Source organism: Ptychodera flava, chromosome 14, assembly GCF_041260155.1.
Source record: "Ptychodera flava strain L36383 chromosome 14, AS_Pfla_20210202, whole genome shotgun sequence".
NCBI classification, from domain to species: domain Eukaryota; kingdom Metazoa; phylum Hemichordata; class Enteropneusta; family Ptychoderidae; genus Ptychodera; species Ptychodera flava.
The window spans coordinates 40,922,692-40,944,931 of NC_091941.1; the positions used below are offsets into that span (position 1 = coordinate 40,922,692).

General features: G+C 36.2%; 1 protein-coding gene across 1 annotated transcript in view; it reads right to left on the minus strand.

Moving 5' to 3' along the window:
- Positions 1-12,273: 12,273 nt before the first annotated feature.
- LOC139150519 (protein sprint-like) overlaps positions 12,274-22,240 on the minus strand; it is a 108,715-nt gene continuing 98,748 nt past the window's right edge. The window contains exons 17-18 of the mRNA XM_070722938.1: positions 16,353-16,427; positions 12,274-15,989 (exon numbers count right to left, since the gene is read on the minus strand). Of these exons, the coding sequence (XP_070579039.1) occupies positions 15,865-15,989; positions 16,353-16,427 (200 nt within the window). The 3' untranslated portion in view covers positions 12,274-15,864. The remainder of the gene's footprint in view (positions 15,990-16,352; positions 16,428-22,240) is intronic.

Consider the following 22,240-nt stretch of genomic DNA (forward strand, 5'->3'; position numbering starts at 1 on the left):
TGTCCCTGGGGCAAGACAATCAAGACAATCTCAACCTAGGGACACTAATTACACTTTCCCACGCCGCAGTCCTCTGCACACAGCTATAGGATTTGTCCGTGAAACAGACAAAGGTAATTTATCCAAACCTCCAGGTCAGTTCAATGACGTCTCGTCTTCTCTCCTACAATTATCCCGTAAATTGCACGAGATGACCCCCTTTGATGAATATTTGAAGGGGGGGGAGATCAAATTTGACGAAACATACTCTCCCAAAGCCCCCTGCCGCTCATTTTGCTTGTTCTCTGAAGGGTTTTCATTTTCCATGTAACAGAAGGCGAATTGTCATGTACTGAAGTAGGCGTGGAAGTTGGCTGTTAGAGCCAGTCGTGACGCGGGTGATACTTTCATGTGATTTAATTTCCGTGATTTAGTTAATTGGGGATTGTTGGCACAATCGACGGTATCACCATGTAATAAAAAGGATTAACAGCGGCAGAGAGTCGACATGTTTCATATTGACAATATGAATTAAGGGAATGTTCAGGTATTACAGCCAGGGAGGGCTTACAAATTCTACTCTTGCCAACCCTACCAATTCGAAAGGATGACTATGAGGACAATAAAATTTCTTGAACCCATCCCCGCCCTCCTCATCGATGCTAATAGTAAATTTTTGTGACACTGTCAATACTTTTATTGTTTGTGTAACTGACCGTTACGTTGAAATGAGCAGTGTTCAGATTGGTGTTACAGCATCTGCGTATATTTAATGGACGTTTAAAGTTTTGAATTAGATTAAGTTTTCAACAATAACAGTAGTCATAACTGAACACATATACACTTTGTGTTGAAAGCTGCTCCATCCAGATCAGGTACGGGCAGTTTACTGTATCGCCTGAGGTTCAAAAAGTTCTTTATTGCCATGTTCCGGTGTAAAATTATTTTATCAAATTACCATCATCGTCATCAGAATACATCTGTGACTGATGTCTGATTGATTGTTATTGTATCGTAGAGTTTCCAAATGATCCCTGTTTGTTGCCGTGTTTTTCTGTTCTTACATAAGTACAATAACACATTGCTGTCATTTGTCGTCTTGTTGTCTCAAGTCGCTGGATTAACCGCACTTGTATTTTCATTTGGCCTCGCGATGTGTCCGCTGCGACCATAGACAGTAGACTGTCTACTGTCTATGTTGCAACATAGACAGTAGACTGCCTACTCTCTATGTTGCAACCATAGACAGTAGACTGTCTACAGTCTATGTTGCAACCATTTACGCAAAACATATCAGGGTCTAGCTCTGGACGGCGCCCGCTGCGGTCTACCACCTGACAATTTTAAATCGAGCACTACACCATCATGGATTGTTGAATGACATATTCCCTCTCTCTGCAGTCTCTACCTATTCATGCTATTTCAGTTCTTCAGATCTTTTGAATGCTGACTGATAATTAACTAGACCATCCAAGCACAGCCAATAACCTACTGACACACACTGGGTTGGGAATTCGTCTTGAGTAGTACAGGTAGTAAGCTTACATACAATTCCACAGTACACTTCAAATAACAATCGTACATGATTTTGGTGATTTTGGTGATTCTCGTTCTCGAGACCTCTCGTCATCGCGATCGGAAAAAACCGTGGTATTGTAAACGACGGTGAGAGGTGTCCATCAAGCGACGTATTTGTTACTTAATATGGCTGTACCCGTACGTGTTAACAAATTATTGTTTAGAGTAAAACCACATGAACCAGATGAACTGTGGATTGCTTCGCTGACAGTACGGACTGCAATCGAATTGTGTTAGTATTTAGTGTTATTTGAACAATCAAATATCTGATCGGTAAGGTCCGTTGATTTGCATGAGTCTTTAATATCTGTACGAAATCCCTTTCTTTGCTAAGTTAAATACCATCATGATCACTACTCCTGGAATCACGCTATGATCAGACGCCACCCTAGTTCAGTATCGTGCTTGAATTGAATTGATTTGAATCACTGTAACACGCCTTGGTAACATAACTTTCTTCGAACCCCAGTGAAAATAAAGCAGACAAATGCGTAAATGTAAAATAATCGGCATTTATTTATTTTGTCATAGTAGTAATTCTTGAACATTTACTACAAATCTCGTCAACTCATTTTAATTGACATCTGATGACGTGATTCTGTACGTTAAAAGTATGGTTTCATTTGTCATCCAACTCTACAATGGAAAATTAAATACAAATTTTCTCATATAGTCCAGAACTTTAGAACAGACAATACAGTTTGACGTAAATTTAGTGATTGCTGGTCAGCATCTTCTAATGACGTAAGATCAACCTTGCTTGAGGGGGTTTTGTGTTCAGTGCTTTCACATTCTTCTATAAAAACGCTTTGCTGTGACGTCACCCATATTCCATGTCACAATCATCTCATCTCCATGAACTTCCCTCATTTCCACCACTTTGTCAACTGGTTCAGAACCCATTCCTCTGATCACTAGCTTGTCACCTTGAGTAGTTGCAATATATACACATCAGTGTGTTTATGAAAAGGATTACCACAATCAGCTTACTGTCCACGTGTAAATGTCTGAAGTATTTGAACGCAGTCTACAAGGTGACATTACATGAAAACATGTATACACGTAGACAAATTCAAAGATACCACATGTCATTTAATTCAGTAACTTGTCAATAGAGACACTTGATAACGTATTTTCCATTTCTTACTAAAATATTCTTTACAAATAAAGAGTTTTATGGTTGTCATTTCTCACGGACTTTCATACTTTGTTTCAGGTTTTTGTGGAGAAATCTTTTCCTTTGCCTCCAAGTCCTGTTATTAGTATGTAACCTGCTAGTTTCTTGTCACATTCCAACTTAAAATTAAAAGCTATCGCTCCAATCCAAATGCAGTCGATGGTGAATATATTCATAATTGTATTATTATGCAGCCAGTGCTTTCGTGAATTCATCGAATCAACAAACCTGAAAACCAAGTATGTTGATCAAACGAGGTTCTAAGTGAAATTAAGACCAGAACTTCAAATGATTACATTAATATTGGTCTTCGTTTTACTTTTCGGGAGTTGAAGGTCAGAAATAACAACATTCAAATGTGAAGTTTGATGACATCACGCCGTTCTGTAAATTATTACCGCGACAGTAAACTCAGAAATTGTCAATGACAGTTATTATCTAATGACCTCCTGATCGTGTTTTGATAGCGAAAAATCTTAATGTATTTGCAAACAGATAAAGGTGTCCTTCCATTTTAATCTTTTAATTTTATCTTTAGGAGGTCACACGATGATTCTCCAGTTCAAGTAGATAAATATTTCCATCGCGAAGAACGTTAACACTATTAAATAGACATCACTGTATTAGAATAAATTTATCCATTTTCGTAGTGAAATGTCCCTTTCACTCGTAAACTGTATGACTAGACATGTAACACCTGCGTGGTGTATAGTCGACGATAAGATGCCATTGGGAACATCAAGGAGTTTTCTGTGTGTACAATATTTACACGGAATAGGTTGCTACTCATGTGACTGCGTGATGTTCTATTTTGGTACTCCAAATAATTAATCAATATTTCTCCACACCAATGGTTCAACTGTACCTAGCAATTTACAAAAATGTGATGTGTATATCACAAAGATTCAATATTATGGAGAATGGTATTTGCTGCTTATGATATTGTACGTACAAAAAAAAAGCTCAGCAGCAAAGCAAGTACTTTACAGACTAACTGTAAGTAACAAATCAGTGAAATATAATTGTACGATTCAGGTTGGTATTTCCCCTTTGTTGCTAATTTTTGTTTTGTTTCTTCTCAAATATACCTACAAAAAGGGCTATTTTTATCTCAAGTCAGTGAAAAGGACGTAAATATAGCCCGATGCAGTTACCGATCACAAGGTAACCAAGATTTTAGCAGCACTATTGCCAGAAAATACAGTACAACCTGGAGATAAGTTCATTGACTGTTCATTATATTACCATGCCCTGCCCGTTGCATTTTGATTGGTCGACCTGAACCACGTGACGGACGACAAATACACAGTAATGGCTCGTGAATATGAATAATAAGATTAACAACTCACCGTATCGTAACTTTACAGCTCAAACGTAAATCATAATCAATCACAAAATAAAATGGAGCACTTGTAGGTCAAGTTGAGATACTTTTTTCTGAAAACATCCCCGGATTTGCTAATTTTTTAAAGCGCGCGTGACAGTGCGTCGCGTATTGCTCAGTTTCTGGGGCCCAGTTGTCGTTCGCTCCTGAAATTTTCGGAAAATTTGACGGTTTTCTTGGGTTCGCTGATAATATAATGGAAATAACAGACTCTGCTCTGACCATTAACGTTTATTTGTGGGCACGAGCTCAAAGGAAAGCCAAATTAAAGGGCTCGGCAAGCCTCGCCCGTTAATTTTTGGCTTTCCTCTCGCCCTTGCCCACACGTTAATGGTCAGCGCGTCGCTCGTTATTCCTATAATGATTATTAAATTGTATGGGCTCTCCGAAAGTTCAATGACCCCTATCCATGTCCATTCGTCAACTAATCGAGTTAGTATATCGAGTTTGAATTAGTTTCGAAGCTTTTACCTGGTGTATCGTTTTCTGCGCTTGATATGCTAAGATATCAAAGACCTATGATCATGTATTCTCCCAAACTTTCCGTGGCTTCTTTATGTGGTCTTCTAAATCTCCAAGGCTGATTTGGAGCTTGGTGAAGCCCAGCCAAGCGAGTTCTGTTTTCGCTACATCTTCGACTTTACTTTCGGGCCAGGCCAGACCTCAAGGGCACGTGAATTTAGGGAGATTAGAAGTTGCGTAGCGAACGAAGGGCTGTGAGAAAGTCTATATAATAATAAACTAATGTAGGCTAAGCCTATATTAAATCTTAGGCCTAAAGGGACAAGTTAAGCTTTTTTCGTGGATTTTTTTTGTATGAGAAGTAGTTTGTGTCGTTTGACTTCTTGAAACTGTACACAACCTCGACTCTGCATGCTGCCAGACAAGATTAGACATGAGTGAAATATTTTACAGCCTCAACCAAAGTATCAAAAATCCGTCCACTATATTCTCCATGTATGGCTGGCTGAACATACACTGTTACATAACGTTTGGACCTCGTAGAATATTTTGTAGTGCCTTTCACATAGATAATGATAGCAGCTTTTCGTTACACTGTGGCGATGATTATTGATCAGAGAAAACAAGTCGGAATAGGAATAAATCCATTTTTTCGAGAGGTCACAAACGAAACCATCGCTTACATTCAGCGAGAGGTAATTTTTGACGCTTGGGCAGTTATGTACTGCCTTCATTTTGTATAGTGATATAACTTAATGCGACTATTCCATGTTTCTTGATATCACAAAAATGTCAAAACGAGCGATTTTTCCCTTGAAAAAGTAGTTCCCATGTCGACGATTTCGTTATCCTTAAGGCGAATTGATGTTTTGAAATCGTTTTGATATCGTAGGTGTTTGCTTACAAGTGTCTTCTCGGCGAGGTAAAGTACTCGAAGAGGGCACAGCGATATAAACATACATGGGACTAGTTTCCTGACCCAAATCTAGCGATTGCTGTTAAAACGTGGCCAGCGACAGAATCAGATAAACATTAAATTACTTTAATTACTGAACGAGATGATATATGTTTACATAGTATCGCTTTCCCGAATATACCAAGTTCGAACTGTGGTCTTTGTACGGTTTACCTCATAGACGTGTAACATATTTTCGCCTGAAAGAAGTTCTTTTATGGTACAATGCGCCTCAAGATAGATATTTGGACTCAAACTTCTACAAATCCCCTTTTGTCACCTACTTGTTTTCAGTCACCTTGAAGCTTGTGAGGTGTATACATTTTTCAACGGCCTATTTTTGTGAAAATCGAAAATTTATTTTTTTTCAATGGAGATGAAAAAGAGATTGTGGCCGTTTTGAATTTCAATTGTCGGTAAATATTGTACTTTCCCTGTTTTTATTCTTTGCACATGTATTTCGAAAGGGGCGGAAAGTTGGAGCAAAAGTTTATTTTTGTAGTTTCGAGGCGCGAACTACTTTACGGAAGGGAAAAATGGCAATCGTCAGAGTTTTCAATTTGACAGGGTAAAATCGGGATTCGTGCGTATTTTTATTCATTCTTACTTTATATTTATCGACGATTATTGAGACCAATCACCCTACGGAAAGGTTGTTTATTCTGTCATTTTCATTGACGTGGTATTGTACGCTGACTAACTTATTGAAGTTTCGTCAGCGCCCGCACAGTCCAATGTGTTCAATGCATTAATCGCACTTCAATATTCTCGTATTCAACATTCCTTAAAGTTTCAAATGCTCAATTTTTCAACTATAATATTCATTTAGTGCTTTCGATCCAATTTACCAAAAAATATCGCTATATATGGTCAGAAACCGATTAATGAGGAAAAAAATCAATTCCGGGGTTTAAGACATCAACTTACTGTACACTTGTCTCCCACTGTCTGACAGGAAAAAAAGAAGTCCAAATACATTAGTCCGTGGGCTAGAGGGGTTCTACGTGCACCCCCACAGGATAACAAACCTATATTTTTCAGAAGCCTTAGGAACCCTAGAATACGAAACGGAATTTTAACAGAAAAAATATAGGGATGCAATGGCTGTTATGGTCATGTTTTGAAGGGTACCGCAAAATCACCATTTTCCAACCCAAATGCATTTTCGTAAAATCTGTCTTCTTGTAAGTCATTCATGTGCTTAGCTCATTTTTTAACATAACCTCACTTGTTTGATATCATTAGAAAAGGAATTTATCCCTTTTAAAATGACATATTGTACTATGCAATATCTTCGACAGTTTTTGTGAAATATGACCAAAACTTACCCCATACCCCAAAATTTAACATTGCAAATTACAGTAAATCTCAAATTCTACCAATTTTTTAGCTTGGCATAATAAAAAATGCCATGCTTTGAATGAAATCTGTTTTATTTAATACAGGGACATGTCAGAAATATCAAATAGACTTTTAACAGAAAAAAATATTGGGACTCTAGAGCTGCAACAGTCATATTTTGAAGGGTACCGCAAAATCAGTGTTGCAGATTTGCATGCACTTTTGTTAAACCTGTCTTCCTATAAGTCATCTGCTGAGCTTGTTTTTGAATATAACCTCACTTGTTAGATATCATTATAAAAATAATTCACTAATCTTTAAAATGACGTATTGTAACATGCAATATCTAGTATAGTTTTCATGAAATATGACCAAAACTTACCCCATACCCAAAAGTTTACATTGAAAATTGCCGTCATAACTAAAACCAAATTCTACAAATGTTTTAACTAGACACAAAAAATCTGGCCGTTTTTGCGATTAAATCTGTTGTATTTGGTACAGGGACATGTCAGAAATATGAAATAGACTTTTAACAGAAACAATATGGGGATTCTATGGCTGTAACGGGCATATTCTGCGGGGTACTGCAAAATCACAACAGTGCAGACTCATATGTGTTTTTGTTAATTTTGTCCCATTGTAGGTCATCTGCTGAGCTTATTTTATTACATAACCATATTTATTTGGTACCATTGAAAAGGTAATGTAGTAGTTTTTAAAATGACATATTGTTATATGCCATATCTTATATAGTGTCATTGAATATGACGAAAACTTACCCCATACCACAAAGTTTATATCGAAAATTACTTCCGTAGCTATCGTAAAATTCTACCAATTTTATAGCTAGACATAACAAATAAGGCAATGCTTCATATGAAATCTTTTTATTTGCTACTGGGGAATGTCAGAAATATGAAATAGACTTTTAACAGAAAATATATCGGGACTCTACAGCTGTAACAGTCATGTTTATTTGTTTTGAAGAATGTTTGTATGATCCATCTTACAAATTAAGTTTAAATCAAGTAAATTGGTGATCTTGACGTTTGCTTTTATCGTGATCCGGAAGTCCAATGCGTGGAAAATATTATTTCTTTTTCATCTTGTCATATTGCCTTGGTGATGTTAATGCTCGTGACGACAAGGACGTCATCATGGTATAGTCCGGTTGTTGTCTTTGCCAAGTTTTTGACTGAGTGAGGAGAGGATGTGTGTGATCCAGTGAGATCGCATATTTCACCTCCGTTCCGAGCTTCCAATCGTTACGTCGAACATATCGTCAGAGTTTGCCTTGGTCCATGCAGACTGTCAAATAGTAACGACAATAATAATAAAGTGCAGTTGTAATGCGCCGAATCTCTGTGAAAAGAACTCAAGGAGCAAAAATGACAAAGTCTAGATGCTATACGTACCTCCGCTACGTAATAGGAAATGCTGAAACATTTGGACTGAGAAACAAAAACGGTCAAATTATTGTTTAAGAGAAAAGTCTTGAGGGAACGACGGAAGGAAAGGGCAGAGTTGGAGTGACGAAAGTCAGAAGGAAGTTTATTCCATAATGTAGGGCCAATGTGAGAGAAAGATCTCTCGCCAAAAGTCCTTGTTGAAACTCTTGGAAACTGTAAAGTCGAGAATCTGAGGAAAAACGGAGTTGTCTATTCAAAGTATATTGATATAGAAACTCAGAGAGATATTGCAGTCCTCAGCGCATAACTGAATTGAAGCAAGTAGAAACAACTTTGACCGTGAATGCGACAACTATGCAGTCAGTGTAGTTTTTGCAAAAGGGGTTGGACATGATCACACCTTTTAGCATTACTGACGAGACAAGCGGCAGCATTTTGTACTCTTTGTAACTTAACTATAAGGTGTTGATAGGGCAACTAGAAAGGAGACAGTTACAATAGTCTAAATGAGACAGAAGAAGTGCGAAGAAAAGGGTACGTTTGAGTCGTACTGATTTTCTTGAGTGTATGATAATATCTTCTTCTTCATCTCAGATGTTGCTGTATTTCCTTGCCTACGGGATGCTTCTATTCATAGTTTCCTGGTAATTAACGGGTAGAATTCAACTATGTCGAAGACGATGAACATACCAATGGTTTTCCGTTGAATTCGTTTTAACCAATTTGTGTTAAGTATTGGGTGCTTTTCCATTGGTTTTCATGGTGGGGTTGACGTCGAGGATTGCTCTTGCTTATGCGACCGATTTCTGTTTTCGATGGATTGATAAGTCTGCAGCTTGAGAAATTATTCTTGTGATTTTTTACGGTTAGTCTCATGGCTGTATTAAACTGTATCGTCATATTATTTCTCCTTCCCTGGCGTAAATGAGGGGTCGATTTTGGACTTAGTAAAAATTTTCCTTTTGTAGAGAAGTACTGTAAAAAGGGTTTCAGGAACTGCTTAACGTGCATGGACACTCAGCCATCCTAGAAGTGTCACTACTACTGGGTGAAAATTGCATCCATTTTACTGATGAGTAAAGCCGTCTAAAATATTTGACAATACTGGCTTATACACAGTTACATTGACAGTGTGGTGAGGGTTTACAATTATCTATAAGGGGGAGTTCCACTATCATCATTTTGTTGTAAAGGGTACAATTTGTCACATTTCACAGATTAAATTACACTGAACCCCACCGTAAAATAAGGTTCCCTAGGAGTTGAAGGGTGACACACTAGCATTTATTTATTGAAAGACATTTGTAATATACCGATCAAGAAATACTGCTTCATAATTATCGATCAATATTTCTGTACCATTTATAGTGCACTGTATAATTGGACAAAGAAAGGACCACAAATTTGACAAATGGTGCACATAGAGGTCATTTATAGTTCATAATGTGGTTACAGAGGGTGTAGGAAGAGTGCCCTCAAGGTTGAGGAGTGTTATATTTTATCACTCGTCACTGAGAGGGTTACCAAATTTTCAAAAATGACCTGGTCGCAAACAAATACACAAATAGAGAGATATACTGTGTTTCCATGTATACATTTAAAATGGCTTTCACTAAAAGGTATGATGCTTGTATTATAAAAGGCCATCCATCAGATTCTAATGGAATCACAAAGCATTGCAAAAACCACTGCTTGATGAAACTATGAGGTAGTGAGGTATTCTTAAGACCTGACGATAAATCAAGGAAGTTATTCATTGGAACATTTTTACACAAACTCCACAATGTGAAGGGATCAGTGGTAAAAATAACAATAATGACAAGATAATTTATAATAACAATATACTTTTATTGATATAGCATCTTACTCAGTGTAAACAGCAATCAGAGACACTACAGACTCTTTGAAAAGTGACAAATGATAAAAAGAAAAAAAAACATATATCTGATGACAATTAAAATAAAAAGAAAAACACAAAGTAGAAATAACAAATGATATGCATAAAATGCCATAACATGATATCATTGCTGCTAAATTCAGCCGGTACTATTTTTAAGCAACTATCCAAGAAGTCAAAAGCAGATATTGTGAGAATTTCAAATTAACCACATTCACAAAGAAAGTTTTGTATGAAAAGAAATATCAGAAATTAAAGTTAGACCCAAGTTGTATTTAACTACTTACTACATGTATTTTCATTTTTACATAAATAATGCAAAACATCTACCAATACATGATAACTGAAAAACCTCAATCTTCATACTAGTAAATGCAGCAACAGATAAAACAAGGTATTTTAAAGACAAAAACGAAGACTCAAAAAACACCATTATATACCTCTGTGAATATTCTTCAAACTCACTGACCTTTTACTGTGACTTCATTCACTTGAAGTGATGTTGACATGTAAATTCCTGTACTGACATCATACTTTCATATATCAGTAATTTATTGAATCCTCCAACTTGAGAAAGAAATATTGCCAAGAATTAAAAAGTGTACGGTATGCTTGAAGCTAAGTACCCATAATGCTTTGATGACGTATGAATATCATCAATAACTCAATCATTGTCATTGTTAATACTAAAGTTTAATAATCTGGCAAGAAAGAAAGAAAGAAAGAAAGAAAGAAAGAAAGAAAAGAAAGAGAAACGACAGACACACAGATACTGAAAGACAGACAACTCTGAATGCTAAAATTTTGTTGTGCTAAAGGAGACTTAAAAATATTGATGAATTTGAAAGTCAGAAGAACAAAGTTAAAATGGTTTGAAAACTACTATGCTGTTTTTTGATCACTTTCCATTGTAAATGCTGTAGAAGATGCAGCTGTTGTGATGCATACAACCTACAGCATGTCAACAAAAATGTTTACAAAATATGAAAAGTGTTAAGACTGTTTGCGCTGTGATCAGAGATAAGTATCAGTAAACCATTCACTATACCATGAATACCTGCTTTGTGAAAAACTTATCTGCCAGACTTTGAAACAAGCTTGCCCACTGAACAGAATTTCTTTGCTTTTGGCCTGAGACGTTTCTGAAATGATTTTTGTTCACAAATGATGACAAAATATCAATTTATCACATTGTTCAAAGACACTTAAAATCTGATTTTGACAACTATTGGAAGTGCACTTTCATCAAGTATTTCTACGTCAAATACATATTACACATGCAAAGATGTAAATTTTATCATAACTTGAAGAAATAAGGCAAAGGTCTGATGGAATCTCAGGAAATAATAAAAATGCAATAAAAATGCAATTCTAATGTGTGTGTGTGTATATATATATATATATATATATATATATATATATATATATATATGTATGTATGTATGTATATTTAAAAAATAACACAAATTACTTCAAGTACATTCAGAAGGTACATTAAGAAAGTCTGCATGAGGTACAAACTTCATGTAACGGTGTATGTTGAGCTATGCATGGTGAGTGTCGTACACTTGAATTTTTGGATTTGACTTTTTGTTACAGACTGTAAAATGTTTCATTGAACACTTAATCTTGTCTGGCTGCAAGCAGAGATGAGGTTGTGCACTGTTGACCAGTATTTCAGCATGTAAACAACACAAACTACTTTTCATATAAAACAAAATAACTATGGGGCGCTGCGCCCAACATAGCATATTTTGCTCAAAATCACTGCTTTTGAAAATATTCATTCAATTTTATTTAGTTGGTTACCCAAGATTAAAATATTGGTTGGATTCACCTTTTAGCTTGTCAAGCAGTCGAAAGCTGTGTGATAAAGAAGCGTTAATTTATGCAAATGTATGTAAATCACCCAATTTCCTGGCTTCTCTTTACTCCCAATTTCAAAATTTTCAAAGAATTTAACTCCACTCTGGCTGGGCCAAATCTTCTAAAATTTTCACGCTATGTTCTTTAAATACTATATCAGAAAACAACTATTTTGTTTGGCAATATAGTTCTCATGTTTTGAATAAGGGGGATTTTAATTTTGCTAATCATGTTTTTAATCACTTTTTAGGGTGTCAGTCTTTCAACCCTTGCCATTTTAGAATGAGGATAGATGATACAAAATAATGTTGTTTTTTTCTACATTTACTCTTGTTTCAAGTGAAATATTACGTTTCAGAAATTAGTATCAAGTTTTTGACATCAATTAATTTTTATCATTAATACCAAAATCGAGGTTTTTCACCACAAATATACAACCCCTTCATCCTTCCAGTAAGCTATTGCTACCATACTAAACTTAAGATTCTCTGCTTTTTGAAATATATGGTATAAGGGGGTTTCTTTGTTATCTTAGATGAGAAAAGTTCTCTTGAAAAAAACTGTTTGCAACATGCAGCTCTACCTTAAAAAGAGCTCAAACAGAGTGAATTTGTCCACATAATAGTTCTAATGTTATGGAGAATTCGGAACAGATATTGCGAGACAATGCTTGCTCTTCTATAAAACATTCAAAGTTATTGAATGATGTCAATCTGCTTGTAACAATGGTTACAGAAATTTCAGAAAAGTTAGGCAGCTCTAAACACTGTTGTGTTAGCTATGATAGAAGACATTACAAATATCTACAAGACTGGCAGGAAGACAAGCAATGATGTAAAACATTATTTTAAAATTAACCCTTCGCTAAGTACATGTATTCAAATAACTCACCAATTAAATCCATATCCTGTTTAGTAGCAGTTCATCTCTTTGAAACAGACAGGAGAAAATTTTATTTCCTCATTGTCCAATCATTAATACACAACAAAAATTCCTGTATAACATTCAATGTGTCTTGTTGTGAAAAAAACAATCACTGTATTGGCAAAGTCCTGATATCATCATCCTGTAACCATATTGCATATTTCTAGAAGTTATGAAACAGTTATAACTGTTACCATAGTAACAATTGTTCTTAAATTCTGTATGGCATTTCACTGTGATTCTATTGTGCATGGCCTTTTATGGTATTACCATTGTGTATGGCGTTTCATAGTAATTCCATTGTGTATGGCATTTCATGGTAATTCCATTGTGTATGGCATTTCATAGTAATAGACCCTTTCCTCAATGTCACCGGAAGTTTCCTTGTGCATGCGTAATTATATGCATGTCGCCGATTTGACCTATTTCCGCTGCAGTTAAAGTCAATCCTCTGGAACGTTTGTCGTCTCTCTACGTAGAGTTCGTGTATGCAAACTCTGCTCCCGTATTTCTTGGCGATTTTTGCTGTTTCATAGACAAAAGCCTCTGCGTGAAAGTCATCACACTAATTTTGTAATTTTTCTGTGGTATAAGCTTGCAAAAATGTTTCTCGTTTCTGACAAAGTCGCTGTGGTCGATCATGTGACCTGCTTCAGTTCGATAACCATATGGCAGCCCAGATTTTGTGGAGGGACATTGCCTGATGTTATACTACTAGCGTACTCTGACAAGACAAAATGCTTTAAAGTATGACAAAAACTCAGATATTACGTTTACATATGACAACTTTCAATTTGATTAAACTTTTGTAATACGTTAGGTTTATCAAACAGCACAACAACCATTGGTCTGGCTGGAGCTGGACCCTTGCTGCTAGTACAATGACTAATAGTGACAGTTCCCGATGATATTTGACAGCTGTTTTCTTTTCTTGTCATCAATTAGTCTTTAATAAAAAATGTCCAGTGTATAGAAGTTTTGGCTTAACTTTTAACGGTCTGAAGATTATATCTTTCTCAGGGGTGAGCAAATCATATACACAAGCCCCCGTAGCCAAAATAATAGCCGGCCCGCCAGTGACTCCATAAATTATGTGAAGTCCATTTTTTCACTGCCTGCTCTCAAACTGCAAAATGTGAGGGGAAATTGTGTTTGGCATGAGGATTTTTGCCTAAGTTAACGAAACTCATGAACCCAAAAATATGGCAAGATACCAATCAGTTCTTTTTAGCGTAGTGCATGGCCGTTCTTACATGCATACATGATATGACGACTGTACTTTCGTGATTCCCAACTACTTCCATGTGATATTTCGGTGACCTCTATGACCCTCTGCAATAGAAGCATTCTGCCTCTTGATACCCATGTATTAATTTTGGAAATAGATGAAATTACAACAAAAGAAATCACACAAAATAGCATCGCATGCACGATGTTTCAAATTGGTGTCTATCCCGATGTCATATCCGCCATAGTTGTCAATGCCGGTCCATTTTCGAATTCTCTCTTGACACAAGTGATTTCATCGTTCACATCATGGTCCAAATGAATGACTTTTTTCATTTCGAAGAGTTATACTGATGAATACAACAAATTTCACAGCCACATTGTCTTTATTTTGATGTTTGAAAGATCGGTTTTTTCATGCCGCAATTTACCCACTCCACATAATACATGATCTATATCATGAGAGCTGATTTTTTACGTAGATGCTTGACATTTTCATGCATAATTCTGTTGTTATTTTGAGATAAATTTCAAGCTGTTATTTCTGATAACTACGTTTTTATCCCGGAATTGCATGATTTCTTTAATTTTGAGCTTTAGAGAAGAATGTTACATCAGTTAGGCTGGCAGGGAGCTGGTCTCCGTTTCTTGTTCCATGCACTCGTAAACCATCCGTCTTCAAGTTCTCTTTGCTTCTGTATATGGTTTGATGCTGACTGAATTTGCTACTCTCCAAATTTACGGAAGCTTTCAGTTGTTTTACTGTCTGCTTCCAAATCAAGTACGTTCAGAATGTACTAGTATTCTCATCGATCGCCATAGCTGTGGGTCCATAGCTGTAGTGTTTTAGGGCGGGATTTCTGCCTTTAACGGGCTGGTTTTGACTTAAACGTTTTTAACCCCGCGTAAAAGTAAAAACCAGTCCGTAAAAGGCAAAGCCCGCCCGAAAACACCACAGCTATGGACCGACAGCTACAATCGCCTTAGCGAGGACGTTGGCAAGGCGACTTCCGCAGCTGAACTAGGTCAAATCGCCATGCAAATATAATGATATGCTAATCTAACTTCCGGTTGAATGAGGAAAAGGTCTATTCCATTGTGTATGGCATTTCATATAATTCCATTGTGTATGGCTTTTCATAGTAATTCCATTGTGTATGGCATTTCATAGTAATTCCATTGTGTATGGCATTTCATGGTAATTCCACTGTGTATGGCATTTCATGATAATTCCATTGTGTATGGCATTTCATGATAATTCCATTGTGTATGGTATTTCATGATAATTCCATTGTGTATGGTATTTCATGATAATTCCATTGTGTATGGCATTTCATAGTAATTCCATTGTGTATGGCATTTCATGATAATTCCATTGTGTATGGTATTTCATGATAATTCCATTGTGTATGGCATTTCATAGTAATTCCATTGTGTATGGCATTTCATGGTAATTCCACTGTGTATGGTATTTCATGATAATTCCATTGTGTATGGCATTTCATAGTAATTCCATTGTGTATGGCATTTCATGATAATTCCATTGTGTATGGTATTTCATGATAATTCCATTGTGTATGGCATTTCATGATAATTCCATTGTGTATGGCGTTTCACGGTTATTCCATTGTGTGCAACATTTTCAGAAGCTGCCCCATGTTTTTACATATGACTTTGCCATGCAACTGTTGTATATTTGCTTCGATATCCAAAGAGATAATGTTTTTCATTTAGATGAAGATCTGCCTTCAATTGTTGGGGACATTCCTCAGGAAGCAACTGCCTCTCTGCAATTTAAGACAAAACACCTCAACAGTTTCTGTTTCATGTTAAAAGATTGTTACACACACAACCATGATGTGGTGACCCTTCACTTGATGTCACGTTTTAAGATTTTGATGTAAGTTGTTACTATGTTTCAGTTTACAACATTTGGCCGTATATCTTTGAACTAGGTCAAGATGGATCAAGTTCTCTGCCAATTTAAAAGATGTCTGTTGACACGATAATCAACAGAATGATCTTGTCATTGTAATCTGCATCCAATGATTTCATGCAAAAAATTTAAATCTACTGAGGGAATGATAATTTGCTGTGTCTTTCAATGAGTAAATAACATATGGTCTTTTGCACATGGAACACTAACTCACCTTCACCATCCACTATGACAAAGAGTGCAAAATCATTGGCATTGTCGATGTCCAGTTTTCCTGCTATAAGCTGACCTGGAAAAACAAAATCATTTTGATCAGCTAAAAATACATTTTTCCATTTTCAAGTTTTTATGGAGTTAATTATCCTAGAATGTTCATCAGCAAGTGAATGTGTTGTGTTAATAATTACCTGAGCAGATTAGAACTCAACTTATAACTGAAAGGTGAGTTTGACAAATATAATTGTTGAAAATAACAAATAACTTTTATTTATGGCCCCTAAAATTGTTTTTTTAAATGTTTTGTGGTCATATCTAGGTCATGAGCGATGCTTTCGTTACATGTCCAACTTCTTAAAAACATGTTAAATACTGTCTCTGTCTGAAGACATATTTAATATTTTGGTTGAAAAGTATTCTGAAAGACTACTTGATACTATTTGCTTTACTTTGATAACAAATTGGTAGGTTCCCAGTTGCACCCTCATGCATACTATTTGAAATCATAACATCAGCCATTTTATATTTCAAGAAATGTTGCCAATCTCTTTATCACAGTCACTTTTGCTAAGGAATTGGAACGATTGGAAATGGAAACTTTAGCTTTAGGAATTTACAAACAGATAGCACAGGAATGTTAGGGTCCCAAATGCGACAAAGTGAGCGTTGAACTGAGCGTGGCAAAAGTCAAAGTGATCGTGAGCATCAAACTGAGTGTGGAAAATGACAAAGTGAGCGTCAAACTGAGCATGGAAAATGACAAAGTGAGCATCGAACTGAGCATTGGAAATGACAAAGTGAGCGTCAAACTGAGCATTGCAAAAGACAAAGTGAGTGTCAAACTGAGTGTGGAAAATGACAAAGTGAGCGTCGAACTGAGCATTGGAAATGACAAAGTGAGTGTCAAACTGAGCATTGCAAAAGACAAAGTGAGTGTCAAACTGAGCATTGACAATTACGAAGTAAGCGTCAAACTGAGCGAAAAAGGAAGAACTGAGCGTTGAACTGAGTACGAGTGCTAAAATGTAGTGAATTTGTGAAATAAAGCTTGTGTAGGTGCTCAGTTAGCATGTACTGTATAGTACACCATTTGTCAGTTGGTGAAACATAGGGCCAAAGTCCCTGAAGCTACTATAGACATGGATACAAAATTAAGTATTTCCTTCAACTGTATGAAATTATCTCACTAAGGTCATCCTAGGGACCTGTAAACCAAATATTAAAGCTGTCTGACCAGCCGTTTTGAAAAAACAAGCGACTCAACAGTTGACAGAGCTCTGCTGTGTTATGTAGAGAATAACATTTTGTGACACATGTATTGATGAAGAAGGTGGATATCTTTGATAGCTCATTTCAGGATGGCCTGACCAAAAGGGGGAAAAAAATTCCGTAAAAATACAGATTTGCATATTTCATTACAATTTGAACAAATCTACGTTGGGTTATCTCTAGGGACCTGTATACCAAATAACAAAGCTGTCTGACCAGCGGTTATGAAGAAGAAGATTTTTTACCAAAAACGCCTTTTTTGGCATTAATTTGCCTATTTTCGACAATATCAAAAAATTAAAAAAAATGGTTTCTCAAAATCATATTTTTCATCTACACAACAAATATCAAATCAGTAAGTACTGCGGTTCTTAAGATATTTGAGTGGACGGACGCCTCACAAACGGACATACATACATACATACATACATACATACATACATACATACATACATACTGACAGTGCACGCCGGACAGATACGCATCCCAATAGCTTTTATAGACTATATTAGTCTATAGTAGCTAATAAATGAGAGTTTATTACATTCTATTTAAGTAAACAAGACTTGCTTAAATCAAGATTTTCGTCATAAAAAAACAGCATATCTGTCAGGTTATAAAGAATCTTCAGCTGGTTATCTTTTTATCAGTATTTTCATCCTATTAACCAAGCACATTTTAACTTTCAAATTAACATCATTAGTAAGTTCTGTTGAATAAGTTGAGACTGTACATACTCAGAGAAAGCACACTGAAGAGACAAATGTTTGAAACTTAAGAAGTTCAAGGTCATCAAAAGCATCACGTAACACTTTCATTGCACTGTTTACACAGATTGCATAATTGCTATAAATGGCACATGAGGAATCTTACAGCCCAGCTTTACCATAAAAACCCTATCACTTTGACCACTCTTTTAATTGACCACTCTATTTTTTTCCTCAAAAAGTAATTTTATTTTACCCTTACCAGGTCAACCATAAATGGAAATTAGAACTTTCTCTATCTCTATTTATTTGACCACCCTATCATGACAAACTATTTTGAGCAATTTCTTTTAGATAACATACAGGGCACAATAAATGACGGTTCAGAATATGTCAAACTTGGGATTCAGGAAAGTTGCGTTTACATGTTTTAATCCTCCAAGATGGTAAGCATTTCACTATGAACTGTCAAAAAAAGTTGAACTTTCTGATAATTCTACACTAAAATTATTTTGGCTTTGATGATTTCCTAATTAATTAAATTATTTAAAATCATATTACTTATTTTTTTCTGGGTGAATTGATAGGGTTTATACAGTACAAGAATTACATACAATGTAAGTCAAATTTTGACCAAAAATGACCAAAAAATTCCTTAAAAATACACATTTGCATATTTCATCACAATTTGAACAAATCTAAGTTGGGTTATCCCTAGGGACCTGTATACCAAATAACAAAGCTGTCTGACCAGCGGTTATGAAGAAGAAGATTTTTTACCAAAAACGCCTTTTTTGGCATTAATTTGCCTATTTTTGACAATATCAAAAAATTAAAAAAAACGATTTCTCAAAATCATATTTTTCATCTACACAACAAATATCAAATCAGTAAGTACTGCGGTTCTTAAGATATTTGAGTGGACGGACGCCTCACAAACGGACATACATACATACATACATACATACATACAGCTGACGCCGGACGGATACCCATCCCAATAGCTTCTATAGACTAAAGTCTATAGTAGCTAATAAAAACGTGTTTACAATGACACGCGCAATATTTGTGTCATAATTAGAGTTTATTCATAGTTACAGTTTATTCTTCGTAGTCAAAAAGAGTAAGTGATAGGAGTCAAGGTCCTATAGTCGACGGACCTTGATGGAGCAATGTCAATCACTATCTGTAGTGACAAATGACAAATGGCAGGCAGAGCGAGGTCAAAGAGACGTCGTTCTCGCCTCTAAATTGCCACAGTGTGATTGTCGCAATATTTCAATAAAATGATATTCGTCACTTCTGATCATGGTAATTCCACGAATGATCGTGTCCTGACCAAGCGTCAGTGGGAGGCATATTTCATACATCCATTGCCGGATGCTAACAAGAACATCAAACTAGCAATAGCCTACGCAGTTTGTTGTACTTGACCACTTTATCATTGCATTATTACAACTGTATCAAGGACGTTTTCGTTTAATTTTGCAACGTACATGTTTCGTTCTATGAATTAAAGACAAATAAATTTAAGGAGAATAAGATAGCGACGATACTTGCTCATGTATGTACCGTAGACCTACATTTCATGATAAATAACTTTCTCGGAAGGCAGACCCTCTGCAACTAGGCCATACCATTTTCTAATGGATGTGGCTGAGAACTCAGATAAATGGGGTAGTAATAACGCAAACCGGTTATTAGGACCAAGTGGCAATGCTTATAAAAATACCGAAAGAGGTCAACAATTTATCCTAAGACACACGGCATGTTTTCATTGTTTGTCTTAGTACCAGTATGCCTCACAGTGCTGTTGCATACAAATTTTAGGTGTGCAATATAGTACCACTGGCTATGTGACAGTCATAATGGCTCTCGACTGAACATAAAGAAATGTCCCAATGGTTTATTGTCATACATTTTTATATTTATTGACGTGGGGTAATCCATCGAAAGAATGCACTTCGCAACATGAAGAACTTACGTCTGTATAAGGAACGGCAACAATATCTCCGGCAACTGAGTCAAGTTCGCAAAATACTAAGAGATTGGAGGTTTCATGGATCATATGTACTAACGGTTCAGAGAAATTTCAATTGGTAGCAAAGACTCTAGAGAATATTTTGGTATTTTTATTGCAATAGCAGTTTTGAAATTCCCCCTAGAAACTAATGCAGTGGTCGACAATAAGTATCCTGGATGACGTTGAGTTGACAGGAAGACATCGAAACTGACAAGCCATCGGGCCTTCGGTCACAGATCACGAATTAGAAGCACGCCTTGAGTTACGCTTCTTGGTTCATGTATTTTGGTCATTTCCATAAAGACAAGCTTCGATTTTTGCATTTATTTTGATATTTCCGTTAAAAATGACTTATCCTTTATAGAATACGCCCCTTGACGTTAAAATTCGCGAACCTTCCAGTCCAGTGTGATTTACCATTGAGGTAGCACACCTCTATGGGTTGACCTAGACTGAAAAGTTTTGAGCCAATCATAAGCTTACAGCTTACGCCTGAAGCCGAAAAAATTACTGTAACTTTCACTTTTTCGGGTGAAAGACGTTCTTCCACATTGCTTTTATTTTGAAACATTACATTTGGCATGATAAGACATTGTGCGACAATCGTGATGTCAAATGCATAGAAAATCACGGCTAACAATGTTGACATGCAGCATTTTGTATATACCAGTACCATTTTGTTCTTGATTGACAAGATTGTCGTTTTGTTAATTGTAATTAGCCGACCTCTACTTCAAAGTCTGTGCTGAAGATACAGACGGCATACGACGACACAAAGGCAGCTTTTTACAATGTTTACGATATTAAGGCGCAACCTCTTTCATGTCGGTAGTGATACTGCTATCTCGATATATTATGTTTCGGCCTACATTTCGGTAATACATTCCAGATAGATCGAATGAAGGCATTTAGTTCTCCTACTTATAACTTTCTATGAATACCGACTCTTAACTAACAAGGGCTCCCTGACTATGATGGTCTCGTTACAACGAAATGACAGTTGACTACGCGTTTGAGAAAGCCTTAAATGTCCAAAGTTATTATAAAGGTTGTTGGAAGAATACAATGGCTAGCCGGGTGGATCAGGTGGGTATAAGTCAAGAAAATAATTTATTTAATTGTGAGAGTGATGACAGTTGGTCAATAATAAAGTACACTCAACAGTATCATCATGTAAATTCTGATAAAATGTGAGTTTCTCCATTATAGCGAAAAAGATCTCAAATATACGATTTGCTTATCATTAACAACGATATAGAGGCTATGAAAAATATGTCTCATGCGTAAAGGTGTGGAAGTGTGCTAGCTTTATTGTTTTGTCCTCAGATCAATGGTTTTTTATGTCCATGGTCAAATCTATTGTGCTATACAGATTTAGATTCGGTGGATAATATTTAGCTTTCGGACTTCTCTCTGTTTTTGTGTTATGTTTCTGGATAATGACGCTTTAATGCAAACTATGTAAGAGAAGGGGCTGCGATGCCATGATCGCTATACATCGCCATACAGAAAACATCGCGATGATTCTGTCAGATACCAAAGGGATAAGTGCCTTGTCACATTGACAACACAGTCCCTCGATCATCACACCTTAGTGATGAAAGGACTGTCATTGATCACCAAGAGTTTCTATGGTATCAGTGAGGTGAAAACTATTCTCTTTGTCAGCACGAAAGGCCTTATTGTTTGAAGACTGTGGGCATCGTCCAAGTCACCAAGCAACAATATATCTATTATCAAAAATGTTATCCGATCTGCTCTGCGTTCCCTGAAAAATACTATGTGCATGTCATTTTATTACGTATATAGTGGCGCAAATTATAGTACTACTGTTTGAAACTCCTTCATGACTTAAGTTGGATCTTTTGACAGTTAACTGCATTGTAA